At 39.3% G+C, this 20490-nt stretch overlaps 1 protein-coding gene across 9 annotated transcripts in view; it reads right to left on the reverse strand.

The window, feature by feature from the left end:
• Positions 1-20490, reverse strand: part of sona (sol narae) — a 50304-nt gene that overhangs the window by 10209 nt on the left and 19605 nt on the right. For all 9 annotated transcript variants that reach the window (XM_070284178.1, XM_070284177.1, XM_070284176.1 and 6 more), the window contains exons 4-7: positions 16696-16791; positions 6361-6490; positions 5593-5855; positions 4842-4946 (exon numbers count right to left, since the gene is read on the reverse strand). In XM_070284178.1, the coding sequence (XP_070140279.1) occupies positions 4842-4946; positions 5593-5855; positions 6361-6490; positions 16696-16791 (594 nt within the window). The remainder of the gene's footprint in view (positions 1-4841; positions 4947-5592; positions 5856-6360; positions 6491-16695; positions 16792-20490) is intronic.

The raw sequence follows: 20490 nt of genomic DNA on the forward strand, positions 1-20490 counted from the left end.
TTTATTACATAATTCCCCTCAACATGCAAAACTAATTGCTGTCCAAGAGCTATTGCTTTTCCCAGACCCCAACGACCATACACGGCAATCAACGTCACCCCAAAAGTTGGCCTGGGAAAGACAAACCTTAGACGACGACGGACCACCAACAGACCAGCTTAACGTGGTCCCTCTCCCGGCTGGACCATGGATGACCTGGCACATCTTTGATTACAGATTGCACAATTCAAGTGGCAACTTGTGCAGGCAAACATTTGTCAAATAATCGGAAAAAGCCACAAGAAAAAAAAATATATATAAATAAAAAAACTTATCAAAAGAAACTGTCAGTTAGGACCTAAAATGTAGCCGAGCCACGACCGGGACCGGTTTGCCTTTCCCCCGAAAAATGGAGTACAAAGTACGGCAAAAATTCAAAAATAAACTAAAGCCTTGCGACAGTTTTGCAATAGCCTTTTGTGCGTAATTAAAAGCAAAATGAAAATGTTATATTTTAATTTAATTTTGCAGCCCAGGCTGGCTAGCAACTATAAACTCCGGTTTTTCCTCGACTCCTTTCCTTTGGTGGGCCGGGCATATAAATCTTACCGGGCATAAAAAAGAAAAAAAAAACTGTCAATGCAATTGCCTGTAATTTCTAGCATTTCGCAAGGCTGGTCACTAAACTATCTAACAGGGTGGTGGACACTGGCTCACACCCACTCGCACACACACACCCAACACACAATGACATATGCTTTGACTTTCGGCGCCCACACAGCGGTTAAGTTTGAGTTGGGGATTGGGCCACCACCCACAGAGCAGAGCCGTTAGGCTTTTGGGTCAAGATATGAGGGAGACTTTTCCTTTTAAGATACCCTAAAACTAGACGGGAGTCTATGAGGAAGTTTGTTTTAATTAATAAATAATAAATTAATAATTTAAAGAAAAGTTAAATAGGAAAAGCGGCTTAAGAAAGCCTTGATTATAGAACTTTAAATACTAGTTATAATATATCAACTTAAGGATCTTCTTTTATATTACTTTTCTCTAATAAATTGTTAAGAAAGCTTTAATAAACTAGTTTCCAAAAGTTAATAAATTTATATAAATATTTATAAATAAATCTATAATCCATCATCTTGGTTATTAAGCATCAACATGAATAAGCAATTAGTTGATTTAACCAAATAATAAATATTCAAATGCAATGATCAGCTGAAGTTGAAAATCGGATTATAAACAAGTCATAGCAATTATCTAAACCACCATTTCCCTGTTAGGGTGTTGAATGCAAGACAACTTTTCCGGCTTTTCCGGCATCTCCCTCTCCTGGCAATCATTTATTTGTTTATTTATTTATTTGCCTGCCTTGTCCGAACTCTGTGTGGCACGTTTCCATTTGCATTAATGCAATTTATGTTTGTCTGGCACTTGCATTTTTGGCTACCGGCACCCTATATACATATATACCTCCAACATATGCGGATTTGGGGATATGGATATGGGTCTGGGCAGAGCAAGAAATGTGCCCTGGGGCCAACACCTGGCCAGCGCCCTATCCCGGGCCTTCGTTAGTCAAGGAATTTGTTATGACAACTGGCAAATATGAGAGCTGGCAAAAGAGTAATATATATTTGGTATTATTTTTACGATTGGGTGTGTCGCTCCATGCATTATTTGGCATTTCTGTGGCACTGTAGATAGAGTCGTCGAGATAAGACTCTCGAGCTTGGGGAGAATGCCAAATGTCGATTGCCGATTGCCGCTGAAATTGGGGAGAGTCCAGAATTCGGGCAGGAAGTCGAGCGAACCATTTTCTATTGCGAGAATCCATTAATCACTTGCTGGAATTCCTTCAGCTGATAGCAGTGTGCTGCAGGTGATCATAACAAGCCATAGATACAGATTTATAAAGCCAACACTATATATCAGATTTATATAGCTTGGGATTTGTGATTTGGCGTGGGGGTAGGTAGATAGCTTAAGTCGGCTACCGACTTGACTTGAACTTTTATCTGTGACATTTAATTAACATTTTAATTAATTGCGGGCAACTTTCCGTTAGAAGCTAAACAGCCTTCCCCTGTAGTCCCCCCGCCTCTACTCTGGTTTCTACTACAAGTGTCGAACGCATTGGCGCTGCGCTTGCGCCACACACATATTTCAATGCGGCCAACGGCGGCAACGTTGCGTATGCGCAATTTATTAGGTGCGTATCGTGTGGCGAACATGGAGAAATACGTCAAAAGCTCGACGGGTTGCTACTTCGTATTAGATTTCGAAGTATTTAAGAGACATGAATAAGTAGTTTGATATATAATTTGTGTCTTTATAGAAGTATTTACTAATATAATTAATTAAATAAACTTTTTAGGGGGATTATGAAATTTTCTTGCTGATCTATAAAGCTTTTCTTTCTTCTTAACTCACTGATACTCTCCCAGCTTACCCTTTTATACTAAGCCACAAAAAAGCCATTTAATAATCCCCCTTGGCCAAATGTAATTTGAGCGCTTGCCACTCGATTAGAATTTTTGATTTGGCCAAGTTTCGCTCTTAGGAGTTAAGAGTTGCCTACGTAACTGGGTTGGCACTCGATCAGAGCTCATTGTTCTGCCTCCCAATCATTAGGTAGTGAGAAGGGGGAGAGGGGCCAAAAATAATGGCTCGATTTGCAGTTCTTAACGCCTTCGGAGCTTGGCCAAGTTACGCAGTTTATGGCTTATTAATGCTGCAGCGTTTTGTTGTCACTTTGTTGCGGCTTATTTATTTATTTTTCGACTCTCCGCCGAGTTAGAATCAATTAATTGAACAACTCTCGTAGATCGGAGTTGTTGCCTAAGTAATTCTCTTAGTTATTTGTCAATCGGTGATTAATTTATGTGACTCGGGGATTTCGTGCATTGGGTGTCTCTCTGGCACTTTTTGTTTTATGAAATAAGCGATTGGCAATTGGAAAAGGCATTTGGTGTTTTGTTACTGTCATTGGGGTCAAGCTGTTTGGGTTGTTTTTTATCCAAAGTTCGCACTCATATTCCATATATTATGGCTCTAAATATGCAAAAGTGATCGGTTGCCATTTATCAAGCAAATCTCTTCCGATTTAAATATGTTCCATAAAGTTGTTTTGATTTCTTGTTTGATTTGTTTTTTTTTCGGTGACTTTTCGGCCAATAATTTGTTGCCCAACTCAAATTCTGAGTAATTACCCGACTTCCATACTTCTTTTTTTTTTCATTTGTCGCCACATTCATTAGCAGCATAGAAACTGTTTAGCGACGGATGCCGAGATACATTAGGTCTATCTGTATCCAAGAGATACGATATGCGTACACATGTGGGCCCAGATCTCGCACAGAAGAGGAAGTCTGCGGTGTGTGTGAAATTGGTAAAAAAAAAAAGAAACACATGCCAACCGAAAAAAAAATCTGATCTGAGTCAACTTTGGCTAACGCTGGCTGCAGTTAGCGTGGCCCATTAGATTATGTAACCACGGCCAACACGCAGTCGCTGCTGCGGCGGCGGCTGTTGCATTATTTATGCGGTCTGAAAATAATTTTTTTTGCCTCCGCTGCCTCAGAGTTAGAGCCAAAGCCAATTGACGTACTTAGGGTAACCGTCGACATCGTTGTCTCCTCGGAGTTGGTCTTGGAGTTGGAGTCGGAGCTGGAGCTGGAGCTGGAGCCGCCGTTGTCGTGTGGGCAGCCGCTTGATGCAACTGGTGGCGTCTAAGCTGCAGGTGCCCCAATCCCCAGTCTGTGCCAATTTTCCACTTTCGTGTGCTGGCTCTGCACTTTCCAGCCTGCACACATCACTTGGCCCACTCTCTCTCTCTCTTCGCTCTCGACCACGACAAATGGCTTCCTGAACCGACGGCAAACTGATTTGTGTGAGAAAGTCTAGGTCCAAGATTGAGACAAAGCGAAATGGTAGCAAAGCCACGAACGATGCTATAATGTTGTCAAAGTGTTTTATGGCTCTCTCGGTTATGCAATCAAATTAGTTGAATGTTAATAAGTGAAAGATGTTAACAGAGATCAAAGAGATCACTCACGAACGTCATAGATCATTCGTTGTAAGAGGAACCAGGCACAAGTTATTACTATTTTTATGGTTTTTATGGTGTTCTAAAATAATTCAGATATAGCCAGCTTTAAGCTGATATTTTATACTAGGATTTTATTGGTTAAACGGGCTAATACCAGCTTTATATGGGGTTATAATCTCTGGGTTTTTTATATATCCATTTAAGATCTATAAATTCATTGATCCAAACTTATTGTGAAATCTACCAACAGTTACTATTTCCTATATTAACATCTTGCCCCAATTCCTCTACTCTACAAAGCCTTTTAGGACATCCCAGCCAGAAGGTTAAAGCCAACTTTTCTGGCTAACTCGATTCGCGTGCCCATATAAAATTTCTGCTAATTTCTAGTAGAAGAAAAAAAGCATTTAGCAAGGCTCAGAAGGCAGGCACGAGGGAGCTCAACACACGGAGCAAACCAAAAAACGAAATAAAAAACTTGTTAAAATTTGTTGGCCTAGCTTTAACCAAATTGATTGTTCACATTTTTTCTAACGAATTGAAGCGCATGCGTTGCATGTTTTTATTTTTTCGATTTTTCTATTTTCAGCCAGATTCCCAGATCGTGACAGTTCATTTGGAGCGGATTTGCTAGCGGGCAAGAGACCCATATTGGAGTCAGGGGTCAGAGTTGAGCTACCCAAATGGATTACTCAATTAGCCAAATGAAAGTTGAATTTGCTGCTGCTGATGTAGCGGCTTTGGCGATTGTGTAATGATCACCCCTTGGAGGCTTAGTTAAAATAGATTGATTTTTTTTTTGGTTACTTACTCGTGAAATGATAATGCCAGCAATGCTGATGCGTATTCTGGGTCCCTTCAGCAGGCGATATCTCAGATCCACGCCGTTCCAGAAAGAGATAAAGTAGCGTTTGACCTGAGAGAGAAGAGAATATAACGTATAATGGAATATAGTATATGAGACACGTTTTGTTATCCCTCAGAGGAACACATTCATCACCCTGATAGACTTTCATCTCAACCGCATCTCTGACAGTTCAAGCTAGAACTTAAGAACGCACCCAGTTCGGCCAGACCAATAAATCTCTTGAGCGTGTGATGTGCATAATAATTATATTTACGAGAAGCCATAAATAATGTACCAAAGCTAAGGAAGAATCCATGAATTTGCCTGAGATATGTCCACTTTTATAAGAAATACAAACCATAACTGGGCTGCATTCCCCCCGGGGGATTTGTCTAACCAAACCCATCTATCACTGCGATATGTCTACATATGTAGCGACCAAGAGACCCACAAAAAAGAAACAACTTTTACAAAAGCCTCTCTGACTATGAAATCCCCTCCGGGGCCTGGATTGGGTGCGACGGCTATCGAAAATCCGCAAAACACACGCAGAGACAATCCCGGGCTGTCTGCAATCGCCATCGAAACAACTTCATTCGCGGCCCCGTCTCTTAATTTCTTTCCTTCGTTTTTTCCTACTAACCATTACTTATTTTTTCCCCCCATTTTCTATCCATTTGGTTTTCCAATTGAGCTCCCTGTCACGCACACGTACCTGCAAATTATCGCCGCCATGGAGCCGGTAGCCATCGTAGTCGACAATGACCAGGACCTCGGGATAGATAATGTACGGGGCTTGGCGGCGCGAACGGATTCGGGACTCGGCTGTCTGTGGTTCCGTCTCCAGGGCTCCCTCGTCCTCATCATTAAGGTCCTCAAAGTCGGGACTCTTGGGTGCACTGCGGCGACTGCGACGCTGGCGACGCTGCAGCTTCTCAAGCTTTTCGCTGGCCAGCAGATCGTCGGGCTCCATGAAGGCTGTGAATAAATAAAAACCGGAAATGAGGGGGGAATTGCAACATTAAGTAACAAAAAATTAAGCAAAAATCAAAAGTTGGAATGTCTTTATTATGATATAAGAAGCGGGACAAGTCAGGTAGCCGCACAGTTAACTGTATTGAGTATAATTTTTTGGGGCATTTTGTTCGGTTGAGTGAAATACCAGGCATTAAATAAATAACTTTATAGTGGTTACTAAAGCTGGAATTTTGGCGCCACCAACTGTTAAGGGGTAAATGCATTCAGCGAAGGGCGAATTGTTACATTGAACTCTTTGAGGTTTAACGATTACGTCTTCTTATTTTGCATTTTGTGGTAAAGATCGAGCAGGAAATGCTATCTCCCTCACGTCGATCTCTAAAGGGGAGATTTATGAAGGTAGTTAGTGGCTTTCTATGGCATTCTATGGGTCAATGAGCCCATTAAGAATGTAGCCTGCTTCTCAGGGGCTCTCAATGATGATGATGATGATGATGATACTCACCAAAGTCACTCAGCTGCTCTTCGGCGGCTGTTGCCTCACGCTTGAAGATGATGTGGTGCGACTCCTCGGGATTGGGGCTCAGTTCGTGCGGCAAAGGCTTAATCACCAAATCGTGACCAATGCTGCCCTCCTGAAATATAGAAAAAATAAAAAGGTGAGAAAGGTTTAGATTTGCTTATTAATTAAATACCAGAGGGAAGGGTCTTGGCTTGCCTTAATAACATTAAATTAACATGGACATTTGTCAAACCACTGACACCGGCGACTGACTCCATTTCGGGCAGTACCAGACCACCGACGGACATTTAAATAATTTATTGAATTTGTTTTAGCCAACATTCTTGGCCTGCGCCTGCACTCAGCAATATGAATATGAGTTGCGTTTGAATGACGCTGGCCGAGTCATAAAAATTAGCTGCAATTTGCATAGTTGCACATTTTATGCAAATAATTCGCGATCTAGATAAGAAATGTTTCCACACTATTCTTGGTCTGCCCCCTTGCCCCCCTCGGTTCGCCTCTGTAATTGCAATAATTAGCAGAGTATAAAAGACCCAGCGGGCCAAAGGCCTTGAAAAAGGTTAGCTACTAATTCACCGAGTGAACACATATTTAGCCAACTAAATGCTTTCGATTCAATTTGCTTACGATTCCGTTTCAGCTTTAATTGGCTTTTTGTTTTGTTTTTTTTATCGATCATCGGAACTCCCACTTGACGGGCGTGAGCCGAGCTAATTAAATCTGGGCAATAATGCTATAATTAAAATATTAACAGTGAGTAAAGCCGGTCGGACATTAGAGCTACTGCGAGAACGGGCCACCAGCTGAGATCACGCCAAGTTAAATATACTATAAATAAAGGGAAGTGAGTCAGCTGAGAGTCTTTATTTTTATAGATTTCTCAAAGGAATCCCATGGGAATTCATAAATGAAGCAATTTCAAGGTGAGTTCCCATGAAAGTTGTGTTACACAAATCAGGCAAACAAATGACTTAGGCAACGAACTTGGTTTTGGGGTTCGAAAAGCATTTATTGAAAATGACAAAAAACGAAATTAAACAAATACAAAACGCCAAAGTTCAATGTCCCCGCACACGAGACTTCACTTAAATGTCAACAGCAACCAGCCAGAGCAGCAACAACGACATGTGCCATAAACAAATTGCAGGCAAAGCCAAGCAACAAATTGCCACTGATGACATGGGCCAGACCAAGCCAAGACGAAGCCCGACGACCGACCAGAGAGCAGCGCCACTTCAAATGCAACTCGAGTGCAATGAAAATTGTTGGATCTTGAGCTGGAGCTGAAGCTGGCCGCATCTTGCTGGGCACTTGAATTATGATAAATATTTGAGTTAGCGACACTTAAATGGCTTTTGGCACACAGTGCGTATGATAAATGTGCAAGATAAAAGTCTGGCATTCACATTGAAAGTAAGTTGACAGCCATAAAGAGGAGAGAAGGTGCCAAGAAGAGCTAAGCAAACAGCTCAATTTCGATGTGTGTTTTTTCCTGTTATTTCCCAACTTAAAGAAAATTAATTTGGTTATAAATTCTGTCTGTGGCAACACAGTTAATTTAGTTTTATTTGCCATTTGGCAGATCTTTTAATTTACGCGGCTGTCTGGCAAATTTTTTACATGTTTCACGTTAGCTGCGCTTTCCGCATTTCCACCCCAAAGCAGCTGAAAGAAAAACTCGGAAAACCGAAAAGAAACTAGGCGTAGCATTTTGGGCGTGTGCTGTGCTTATTTCGGTTTGTGTGCTTTATTTTCCTCAGACTTACTTAATGCTTCGAGGGGGTACTTTTGGCGTAAGTTTGTCTCGCTGTTAGAGTTCTGGTACGTGTGTTGTGTAACTGGCCGAGTGTGGTTTTCCAACGCCTCGCCTTGAACGCAATTTATGCGAAAAACCAATTAATAAATTACCCAAATACGATTTATTTGCCCAGGCTCAGTGTCTTGAAAGTGTGGCCGATTAATTGCGTCTTAATTGTTGTTGAAATAAAAAGCTTTTACTTGGGAAATCGTAAAATAACACTGAAGCAATCGGTATGTTTAGAGGAATTATGTTCGCTTTCAAATCAAATTGAAATTTGAAATAGGTTTTGAAAACAAAAAATTGTATTTTAAGGTAAGGCATCTGTTGATGGGGTTATGACACTGCATTTGTTGCTTGCAATTAGTGTTTTTTTTGGAACTATATGTAATAAAGAGGCATTAGAATATTTATCAAACTATTTTAAATTTTTAGATTTAACATAAATTTGTATCTATAAATATAACATATTATAAATTTATATTTATTTTAAAAGTGTCATACGATTTCTTAGCGTTTATAGCCGTCTAGTTTGTGACAATCGAAAGCATTGCATAAGAAAAGGGAAATAAGAATGCAGTGTCATAACACCTTAAGCAATTATGGTGAAAAAAACTATCTAAAGCTTCTAATAGTTTAAGAAAATATTATATTTTTGATACGAAATATCAATTAATTAATATTATTTTTTTTATAATTTATTTGTAATTTGATTTTGCTGTACATTTCTTCTTTCTTTCTTTTAAAAAGAAAAAAAAAAGAAAATAACAATGCAGTGTCATAACACCATAACCCATTATTCTGATAAAAACTATTTGAAAACTTCTAAAATCACCAAAAAACTGTTATATCAACAAATCTATTGCATAAAATATTTAGAAAATAGCCAAATTCCCTTTCCATCATACACTTCCTCCATTTCGAATTGGTATATCTTGGGCTCCCAACATTAAGATCCAAATATTTTACGATAATCATGGACCTTACAATTTTCCGGCTGTCGGCAAGTGCTGCCAGGCCAATTACATGTTGTTCAATGGAGGGGCATAGAGTGCATTGGATGTGCCGCGGCTTTAGAGGGGATAAAAGCCAGGGGTGTCGAGGTGGGGAAATACAGCAAATTGCTTTCAAATCACGCAGCTTACACACTAAAGATACATTTGCGCCACGGGTATCTGCTCTCAGCTGGCCCGAAATAAAGTTGTCCGAGAGTTGTCTTGTTTATGTAATCACCCACAACACGATTGTTATATATCTTCAGGGGGGAGGAGAGCTGAGCTAAGCTGATTTGGCATTACGCTCACGGGTGCTTTTTACTATTTCAGTTTCAGTTTCTACATAGCATCGGTTTCTGTGTCTCTCAAAAAAGTAGAGTAGCAGCCTTTCACACACACACAATAATTCGGACAAGTGCGCGTATCTGTTGGATACGCTTAGACAGACAGCCTGATTGGCACCTGCAGAAACGCCCAGCGATTGCAATCAACTGACAATGAGCCTGATTGATTTGTGATGATATTTTCGTTTCTTTTCCCCCATTCAATTAAATGTAAATCATTTCTACTTATAATATTTCTACACAATGATCGCAGATAATCCGCAGCGTTTCGGTTGCATAATGCGACACGCCACAAAAGAGTTCACTGAACCAAAATTTACTTACAATCAAAATTAACACCTTTTCGTATTTGTTTTTGGACTTGGCCTGGCCCAGAGCATCACGGCGTTCGAATGTGCAAACACCAAAAATTGGCAGCAGCAGCCACAGAGGCAACACACAAATAAAGCAATAGAAGAGCGAAAAAAAAATCACTTTGCGGTTTGTAATTTTGGGAAATTAGCATAATTTGTGCAAATTCATGACACGAACATTGGCCCCAAGCCGGCGGAAGGAGCAGCCAGCGTTCATCATTATAGTCATGACTGGTGCTGTCTGGTCGTCTGGCTGGCTGCCGTCAGAAAATGAATGTTAATTGAAATAGAAGTTGCCTGTCTTACACGCGGACTGTGATCCCCAGAAATATGTGTATACATTTAATATTAATTCGGATGCAAATGAAACACGCTTTAAGAGAATTATGTACGTATTTGGGCGTCGTTTATATGAAAATCTCTCATGTTCAAAGACTGCAAAATCAAGGCTGATTTTTGTTGATTTTTAGAAATAGTTATTGCTCTTTTTTTTCTCGATTTTTGAAGCAAAGCCATCAATGGAAATGCGTTAAGGTGTGTATTAATTTTGTTGTTGTCTAGTTTTATTTTTTGTTGGTTATCATCTTGGTCAAGGTTAAATCTAATCGGCTCTTAAGATCGCTGTTCAAAGCGAGTGCATGTAGTCGTAAACTACGGCCACGACAATGAGAACAAGAACGGATATTAAAGCTCATAGAGAGAGAGATATATGTATATAGAGATCGAGGGGAGAAACCGGCCGTGTTAACAGTTTGTTTACATAAAGCAGCTCGTTAAAAATATTCCAAGCCCACCTTCAGCCCACTCCACACCAGATTCTGTTCTGTATCTCTGCTGTGGCTCCACCAACTGGTCAATGAATATTTATAAAAGAATAAAAATCAGCTGAACAGCAGTGGCCACCGCCCATGGTCAGTGGTCAGTGGTGGCCAATGGCTAAAGAACTTGGCCCACACAGCGGCTCTCAAAAGCAATCAAAATTAATTTGCTCACAAAATGTATCTGCCACTAGAACGCACTTTGTGGTGTTTTTGGGGTTTCTCGGGTTTTTTTGCTGCTTTCAGCATAATTTGTTGCGATCTTTGGTGCGTTAGTGCTGCAAGTTCAGCGCTGCTGCTGCTGCTGCGCTTTCAAGTTGCCGCTCCAATAACTCCGGCTCCAAGTATAAGTATATCTCGGGGTCCAAGTGGGCAGGCCTAATGAAGTTCGAGCTGCTGCATGTCAAAGTCAAGTGGAGTCGACATCGACATCACCATCGGGCTTGAATGACTGACTGACTGCTCGCTCGCAGGTTATCCTTGCACTCAGAACTGTCTCAGAAGTGAAGGTCTCTCAAGGTTGCCTGACTGGGTGTGACAAGAGCACACGATGGTGCCCCTCAGTTAAGATACCAAAGAATCAATCTTTGCATCTAATCTGGATTTAAATATCTACAAGGCTTTGGGGGGCTTTTACCCATGCAGAGATACCTAAGAATTAATCTTGGAGACAATCTAATGTGGGTTTATAAATCTAGCAACTGAGATAGGGTAATGATGATTGATTTATCTATGTTTCTAATATTTTATAAATAAGTTTTCTTTAGATACTTTAAAACTATCCCTAATAATTATAAGAAATATAAAAGCTTATGAAAGCATACTCCTATTTATATTTTCACCGCATGATTAATGGACTAACCCCCTTTGATTAATCCGCTTAATTGAAATCGGATCCCCTGACAGATACCAAATCCCCCCAAATTGAATCCCCATCATCAGGTATCTTACCCAATTTGGCTATCTAAAGCGTGAAAATGCCCGGCGCTCTTTAAGCCTCTCCAAAAACCAGGTAATGGTCCAAAGCGATCCATGATATGTTTGTTGTTGTATACGCCTTGACGTAACCGATATCTGAACGTTTATTAAAATGCAATATATGCGAACGGCACCCGCCAGAAATGTTGTTATCATCTGGTTGCTTGCCACACCGCGTTGCACCAATTAAAAAACATTTTTCACTAGGAAATTGCAGGCACAACTGAGGCTGAGGAAAAATTGTGCATTTTGATTAAATAATAAATATGAGCAGCGGGGGCATAATTGAATAACACAAAATTGACGGCATTTAATCCTTTGTATTCAGAGCAGGCGTGGCGCGTGTCACGCGGCCAACGCTGGAGGAGATTTTGTTCCCGATCTCCCGATCTGCATACGAGCTGCTAACTAAAGTTGTCTGGCACTTGTGAATATTGGTAACATGCTCGTTGTTATGTCGACTCGATTTAGTTTCAGTTTTTAGTTTTGAATTTTCCTGGCGAGTTCCTTGCGGCTATCGAGTAACCAAAATCAAAAACCCGAAAGACTTAAGCAACAAACTCGTCAGCAGTTGGGGGTTGTGTCGTCCACCTAAGCCTGTATAATATACAGTGTATATATAGTATGAAACGATATATATCCAGGGCGGGGTGACCAAACCAATTTGCAAAACTATTTTGCATTGATTTCGCTCAAGCTGAGAGGCTCATTGCACAATGACCAGAGCCGGATTGGGCCTAATCAGCCAGAGGAGTCGAAACGAATAAAGCCATCAAATTGTATAACATTTGTAAATGTCGCCGGTGCATAAAAAATGCAACTGTAGATACTTGCCATCTCCGGCTGAATGTCAATTCAAGAGACTTTGGCCCATAAATTGTGCAATTTTAACACTTTGATGATGATGATGATGATGCTGCTGCTCGGCTAATGCAAATCGGCGGTCAGCCAAGTATTTAGATATAGAATTTCCAGCCAAGAAGAGCAACTATCTACTATATACTCACACATTGGACTCTTTTGTAAATATCAAGGCCAGCAATTAGTTGGGAAGGTGAGAAGAAGAAGCTCTGGCGAGACGAATGGAAACCCGTTTTGGCACTTTGGACATGAACGTTGCTTAATGATGACGATGCTGCGATTGCCGTCAAATAGAGTTGGCCAAAATCAAGCTGAGAGCCGTGTCCAAATGTCGTCGCCTCGGCTACCTAATAATAATTCTGTTTTGCCGTTTACAGCATTCTGTTTGCTCAAATGGCAGTGTTTATATTGATATTTCCAAGAGTTGTCAAATGTCAAGAGTGTTGCGAAAAAAAGGGCAAATTGTCTTTGCTATCTGGGGAGAGCCCAGGTGGGTGTGACTGATAAAGTTCAAAAGGAGAAGTTGAAACACGAAAAAGATGTACAAATGATAATGTCTAAATATTATGACCATTTTGGGTTTTTTTTAAAGGGTAGAAAAGGTGACCTAAACAGTCAATATCAATGCTTCAATGTCTTTAATCTTAATCCGTAGAGTATAATCTTTAATCCCTAAACAATGCAGCCTCCATGACCTCTATAACTTAAGGTGATGTGCCGTAACTTTTATAATTAAATCTACAAGTTCCCCTCTAAATCTTAAAATTGGTTTCAACTAAACGGAAGATACTTTTACCTGCCAGCGGCCCTTACCCTACCTCTCTGTCTCTTTCATAAAAAGTCATTAATAGAGAGATGCATATCACGAAAGCACTGTATAATTGCTCTTACATAAGATCACCTTTCACGGCAACTGAAATGCATTTCATGACTTTCCTGGATTTGTTTTTCAGGGCCAAAACATTTCGGCGCCCCTTGTAATTAGCAGCCGAAAGTCATGCCTCAAAAGCATTCATCATCGCAGATGCAACGCCATTGCATCCAATTCATCAGCGGCCGCACGCATCGCTGCTGCAATTAGCATTAATCAAGCTCGGCCTGGCCGAAAGATACTTTACTTTATTTATTCAAGTGCACAAACAAATGACCGTAAGCATTAAAGGCAAAGATGGGTAAAACAAAGCCCAGTTAGCCAGCCGCCAGCTGTTAGTACAATTTGTTTTTGTGCGTCTTGTGTTGTGTGTGTGGTTCCCTTGAGCTCGTTTCGTTTTTTGATAAATTCCCAAACAGAGATGGGGATCGAGGGAGGAGGGAGCCATCTACACCTGTAATTGGCTTAAACAATAGCCATCTCCTGAATGGTTGTCATCAATTTTTGGAGCTATTCGCAAGGCAAACACTTTGGTTACCTGAGAGTGTAATTGGCCATGAAATTGATATTCGCATGTAAATGCTTCCCCTCCCTCTGTGTGCGATAATGAGTCAATGTCAACATACATTGGCTCCAAATTGGATACATTATCTCGACTGGCAGTGGGTGGCTAGCCCATACATCGAGCAGATACTCAGCTCCAGGTCACTTAGGGCTATTCAAGACAACGACCTTCAACTTCTGACATGTACATATTGAATCAAATTCGATTTGTGTGCCGCCTTGTTTCCCACACAGACTTTTATCATCAAAATGATGAATAACTTTGGTTATAGCTATGGGGATGCAACGTTTTTTAAGTAGTGTGGGAATCGCTTTGGTTGAATTTCGTGAAGAACCTTTAAATTCCAAGCTCAGTAATGAAGTTAATTCATGGTTTACAACTTTGTGTCTTTCCATTCCTTGGAAAATAAAAAAAAGCTCGAATATCTGATCGAATAGTGCGTGTGACTGTACAGTTAGGTAAGCTGTAATTAAATTAAATCGCTGACGGGCTTGCAATTTCCTTTGAACGCATTTTGCAATGGCTCACAAGCCAGTTCGTGTCTTAAGTCTTTCGTATTTTCCGAGATTTTCATCACAACAATTTTAGGCAGCTTAAAATCTCTTCCAGCCCCACTGTGCTAAAATATTTTAAATATTTCTATCAAGCTGTGCCAGAGGCAATAATTACCTTAAGTAAGTCGCACATTTTTATGGTCGAAAAACTCTTTTGGCTTAAACCTAATTAAATGGCCATAAATAAGGACCGTAAATTCAGTTGCTGCTTCAGCTGCAACTGCAACTTAATTTGTCGGCATTGTTTGTTTCAGTTTAATGGCAAACCAAATGGCCAGAAGTCTTACACAACTTGGCCATCTTGTGGCGTTGGCGTTGACTTCTTGTTAATTACAAAGTGTCGGCAGCATCTCGATACGAGAGGTTTGAAAGCCCGTCCGTTTAAGGTCACAGCCAAGCCGGAAGACGCAACATCATCATCGTCCAATGTCCAGCAGCAGATGGTGCAGCTGCGTTTTTGGGGGCTTCGGACAATTGCGAAACTTTTCGCCGGCTTTTGCACCTCGAAATGTCAGCGGGCAGCAAACATTTTTCATGCTCACATGTGTGCCGTATATTTTCTACATATTATTTATGAATTTTTGTGTGTCTTGTGTGTCTGTTTGTTTGACTGTCAGTGCAGCAGCAGCAGCAGCAGCACTGGCCTGGCGCACTTGGCCATAACAAGTCGGTCAAGTCAGACCGGGCCGCCAGACATTGTGGTTTGACCTTTTATTGGCTCTTGCCTGTAATTATTATCAAAAATACATTTTTTTCCTATCCTCCATTTTTTGTTTAACAAATTAAATCCAAGCAGACGTCATCGATGTCCAAAAAAACAAAAACTATTGCCAAAAAATATAAATAAAGAGAAGGGGCGGGCAGTAACAGAGAGGCCCCAAGACTTTTGTCTACGATGCTTGTTTATTGACCTTATTGTCTGCCAATATTTGTTGGCCATTTTACGAGTCCATGATTATTGGTTTGTCCATTTGATTATTAATTTAGCCGAATTGTGACATTTGCTTGTGCAATTCTCCATGCAGGTGAACCTCAAAAGGTTTCTACTCGGTTCTTTTCCCACCACCACTGAGCCGATCTCGATTACGATTTCCATGAAAGAGAAAAGATCTCACACACAATGGCCGGTAATTAAGGCAGACTTCCTCCCTGCCAAAATAAAATAAAAACTTGTTCCTGCCTCATATTGAGTTCCATTTCCGCTCGCGTAATGTTAATTGCCAATTGTCTTATAATTAAACGGCACCAGAACTTATCTGATGTATAAAAATTGGATACTAAATAAAAGCATAAACAGAAATGGCATATAATACTGGGAATTGTGGTGACCTTCAGGCGGGGGCAGTGAGGAAATGCCTTAATAATGGCCAAAACGTAGAGTAAATACACTTCTTTTTGGCAACAAATAAACTCTCTTAGTGCTGCAGTTAGAGTCTGATTTAGCCTCAAGTTATTTGCTGTTGATTCCAAAGCATATCGGAGTATTTAAACGATTGTGCTTGTTCTAACAAACATGAGCATTTATGGTCTAAAGCCATATATCTTGGCATTATCGCCCATACGCCATCACAATTTTTGTACTCCTGTCAAATTGGCCCAAGGTGGTGGCCACACAAATAAAAATCATATAAGACCAGGCTTTGAGGATATCTCTTTCAAAGATATATATATGTTTTACTTTGTCAGACACCTCTGGGGTATCCATTAGTCGACCCTGACTATTTCCATAGCTTTTCAAAGGCCGGCAATTTACATTTACAGCTGCCGATTGGCCTGAACGTTTTTGCGGCGATAAATTAATGCTTAATCAGCAGAAATTGTCTAAATCCGCAAATTATCCGCGCTCGTTCTGAATATCCAAACCAACGGGCGTTTAATTGTAATGCCCGCCTCGCAGACACACAAATTGAAATGTGCGACAGCAGCCAACATGGCCGGCATGTCCAGCCACAGTTCTAGCTCCAAAAGTGACCAGAACAATGGCCGTCTGTCATAACAAAAAAAGCAAAAGACCACAGAACAAGAACAGAACAGAAAAAACGGTAACAGAACATGCATTAATGGCTTGCGCTAATTGAAATTCTTGTGGCACGTTCATTGATTGCACTACACACCGAGTGACCTTGTCAGGCGTGCGGAGGCGGGTGGCTATAATTAATTGACCTGCAGAAACTTACCATTATCAAGTCGCCAGTTTTGACGTGGCGCCGCATCAAGATTGCAGCCATATTTTGCTCATCCTGAAACACCTCGCCCACATCGTTTTTGTGGTGCTGGAAAATAAATAGGAAATAAATTAGAATCTACTACAAAATGCAAGTAAAATTGAGGGATTTAAATAATTTATAATACTTTTTTAGATCAGTTTAACACAATATAAAATATATAATAGAAAATATACTATAAAAAAATATTAAATTGATAATTTTTAAAATTGTAGCCTTAGGAAAACATTTTACTAATAAAAATTGAATATAAATAAATAAGTAACTATTATAAAATATTTTAGAATTATTTTCTTGATCTGTTAAAAGTAATAGAAAATATACTATGAATAAAAAAGAATAAATTTATAATTTTTAAATTGTACAATAGCTTTAGGAAGACATTTTACTAATAAAAAAAATATAAAATAAATAAATTAGGAACTGAAATGCAAGTAAATTCAGGGGACTTAAATATTGTTGAATTTTCTAGGTCGGTTTAAGATAATATAAAATATACAAGAGAAATATAAACTTAAATAAACTATAAATTAAATAAAGAATAAAATTTATAAATTTTAAAATTGTAGCTTTAGGAGGACATTGTACTAATAAATATAAATCTAAATCTAAATATTATTCTAATAACTATTAAACTACAATTTGCAATGAATTTATAGCATTAACTCGTACTTAGTCTTTTATTATCATTAAAAGCATCTTAAATATAATTCAATTTATTTATGTGTAGCCATTAAAGTTGACTTACAGCTAGTATAAGCTATAACTAAACTATACGATTTATTAACCATAATATTTAATGATAACCAAGAATATAAGTGAATATTATTGAATCAAGTTTATGATAGAGAGCAAGTTTTTATTTATTATTTCATTTTAATCTTGCTAAGAAAATATATATATTTTTAGTAATACTAAAATCTTTTTTAAGATTTGAGTTAATCTTAATCTTATTTAACAATTTCTTTATTTTCAGAATAATATTTGTAATAAACAGTGTAATATTACCCCAAATGATCTTAAATCACCACACATTTAATTCAATTTAATTGATTTATATTCTACAATTTTAATTCCTCTGTTTGATTACATTTAGAGCTCTTTTTAATCGCAGATTATGACAGCACGGCAATGAAATATAATTTGTTTAAAATGGCAATTAGACAGCCATTAAACATACATATTTTTTTTGTTGCGGCTCCAAATTCCGCACATTCCACAAGATGTAAAACAAATACACGTCTCAGGCTGCAGCTGGCCGTTACTAAAATTTAAAGCAATTTTCGTTTTGTTTTTTCGTATAACAAATGTATTTATATTCTGCGGCCACAACTGCAGGCGAGCTGTGAGTTGACCAAGACAAAACGCGTGGTTAGCGGGTAAATTTAATTAAATGCAGCTTTTGGCTGGGTGGACACAAAAGGGGGGAGAAAAGAGGCTGGGAGGACTCGGGCACTTAGTGAGGAGCGTGGGGTGAAGCTGTAGCGGTAAACTGAGCTTTGATTTATGCTCGTGGCTGGCAAATGTGACGCCTCAGCATGCACGTCACTCATACGCCGTGTGAGCCGCCGCAGACTTTAGACTGACCATGAAAAGAGTGCTGCTGCTGCTGGCCTGGCTTAAAGCCTAAGCTTCTGACATTTGGCCAACTGCTCTAGTTTCGATTCAACTATTTTTTTCTGTGCCGTGTGTTTAAATCCTGTGACATAGACATTCGTTTTGGGGTTTTTATTTCGCTTGCTATTTGGAATTCAAGGCAACCTCTGCATTAAGACCCCGGGGATATCGGTCTCGTATTAGCATAAATTATAATTTTCAACGTCTTATCTTCGGTCCCGCTTTTGGTCAAACTAATTAAATTAATTGCCGCTGCGTAGCCTGACCGTTCAATTCGTTTCCATTCAATTGAATTGAGTTCTGTAATAAATATCGAAATAAATGTAATCTGACACTTGACATCGGCATCAGCACTTGGCATTGGACCGTGTCCGTGCCTCAAAAGCCCGTCGTGCCAGCACTCTATCAAATTACAGGCATAAATCATAACTGCTGCCCCCGACCAAATATACAGTTACTAATCGCCAAACGCCCGATCGTAGCAATAAATGGCAGTACGTATATGTACACTCGTACGTATCAAACTAAGTCAAGTGCCAAAAATCTTAAAACGTAAACTTCAAAAACTACAGAGCCATTGGCCTTTGGCTTGATGAGTGCTGATTGTGTTGGCCAGACGGCAATCTAGATATGTCTGTTGTGATATATATGCTTGTATGTAAATGTGAAATATCATTTTGAGCTTAGCCTGGAAATTAACGGATAAAGGAACTTAGTAGTACTCGTACTGGCAGTGCTAGAAGATCAAAAAGCCTTGGGTTTGTATTTTTTAATTGTAGTTGTTAAGACAATTTTGGGATTAGGAGGGAAATTATTGGATAAATGAACCAGTTCTGGTTTTTAAGAAGAGCAATGAGTCTTATTTTTAAATTTTATCCATGAGAAATATTAATAATATTAAAAAATAAGAAATCTAATAAAAATAAGTACAAGATTATTAAATAGCCTTGGGTTTTTTTTTAATTTTAACTATTAATATTATTTAAAACTTTAAAATTTAAAGGGAAATTATTGGATAAATAAACCAGTTCTGGTTAGGAAAATCAAAGGAATCTTAATTTTAAGTTGTATCCATAAGAAAAGAGAATAATAACTAAGAAATATACTATAAACCAAGAAGCTCAAATAGCCTTGGATCTTTTTTCTTTTTCTAATTGTAACTATTAATACTTTTTAAAGCTTAGGATTTATATTTTAATTCCAAATAAGCTACAATAATTATAACCTTATTCTTCTAATATAATAAATATCTTTTTTAAACATATTAATAAGCAACAACTCTGTTCTAATCACCACCAATAATTTTTGTTCTCTCGAAATTCGACTTCCCAGAAACTTTGCCCGAACCGAGCAATTATTTATCACTCTGATCGAATTACTGAGCTGTCCAGAATGGGGCGGGGCTTTGGTTAGGTGACCGCCAAAGCGTGTGGACACGCAGCGGCAGCAACAACACACAAAAATTCATGTGCAGCAGGCATTTATGGCTTAATTTGTTGTTGGCAACGTTGTCGTTGTTGTTGTAGCTGCTAGTTGGACACGGCGACCTTGTGGAAAAATAAGTTCAAAGCAACAAGTGGCAAGCGGCGACCCCCACGCCACCACACACATGCTGTGGATACGGCTGCTCACGTATTTTGGCTGCCATGAATCCGAATCCGAATCCAAAATCCGAATCTAAATCCGAGTTCGAGTACGAGACCGCTCGAGTTGTCAACGCGGTTGGAGCCTGGCCAAGTGTTTTGGCCATATAGTATTTATGAACTGTCAGTTGGCCACTTATTGCACTGCGCCGGTGCTTGCTCTTGACTCCACTTTGCATGGACCAATTTCCTCCGTCTGTGTCTGCGAGTAACTGCATCTGTGTTGACAATTGCTGTTCTCATTTTGACTTATTTTGTTCTCTCTCTCTGTATACCCCTTCCCCTCATCCAGTGCAATTTTAATTAGTTGACTTGCAAATTGTAAATTGTTAGCTGTCGCGGGCTTTTTTCTTCTACTTTTTCACTTTACTTCACTTCGATTCCATTTCAATTGAACCTAAGCCAACCATATATAGATTTTTTATTTTTATTTATGGCGCCGTAAACTTTTTAATTACAAAATGGCTACAAGACATTATGCAGATCT

The sequence above is a fragment of the Drosophila kikkawai genome, chromosome 2R (assembly GCF_030179895.1).
Source record: "Drosophila kikkawai strain 14028-0561.14 chromosome 2R, DkikHiC1v2, whole genome shotgun sequence".
NCBI lineage: Eukaryota > Metazoa > Arthropoda > Insecta > Diptera > Drosophilidae > Drosophila > Drosophila kikkawai.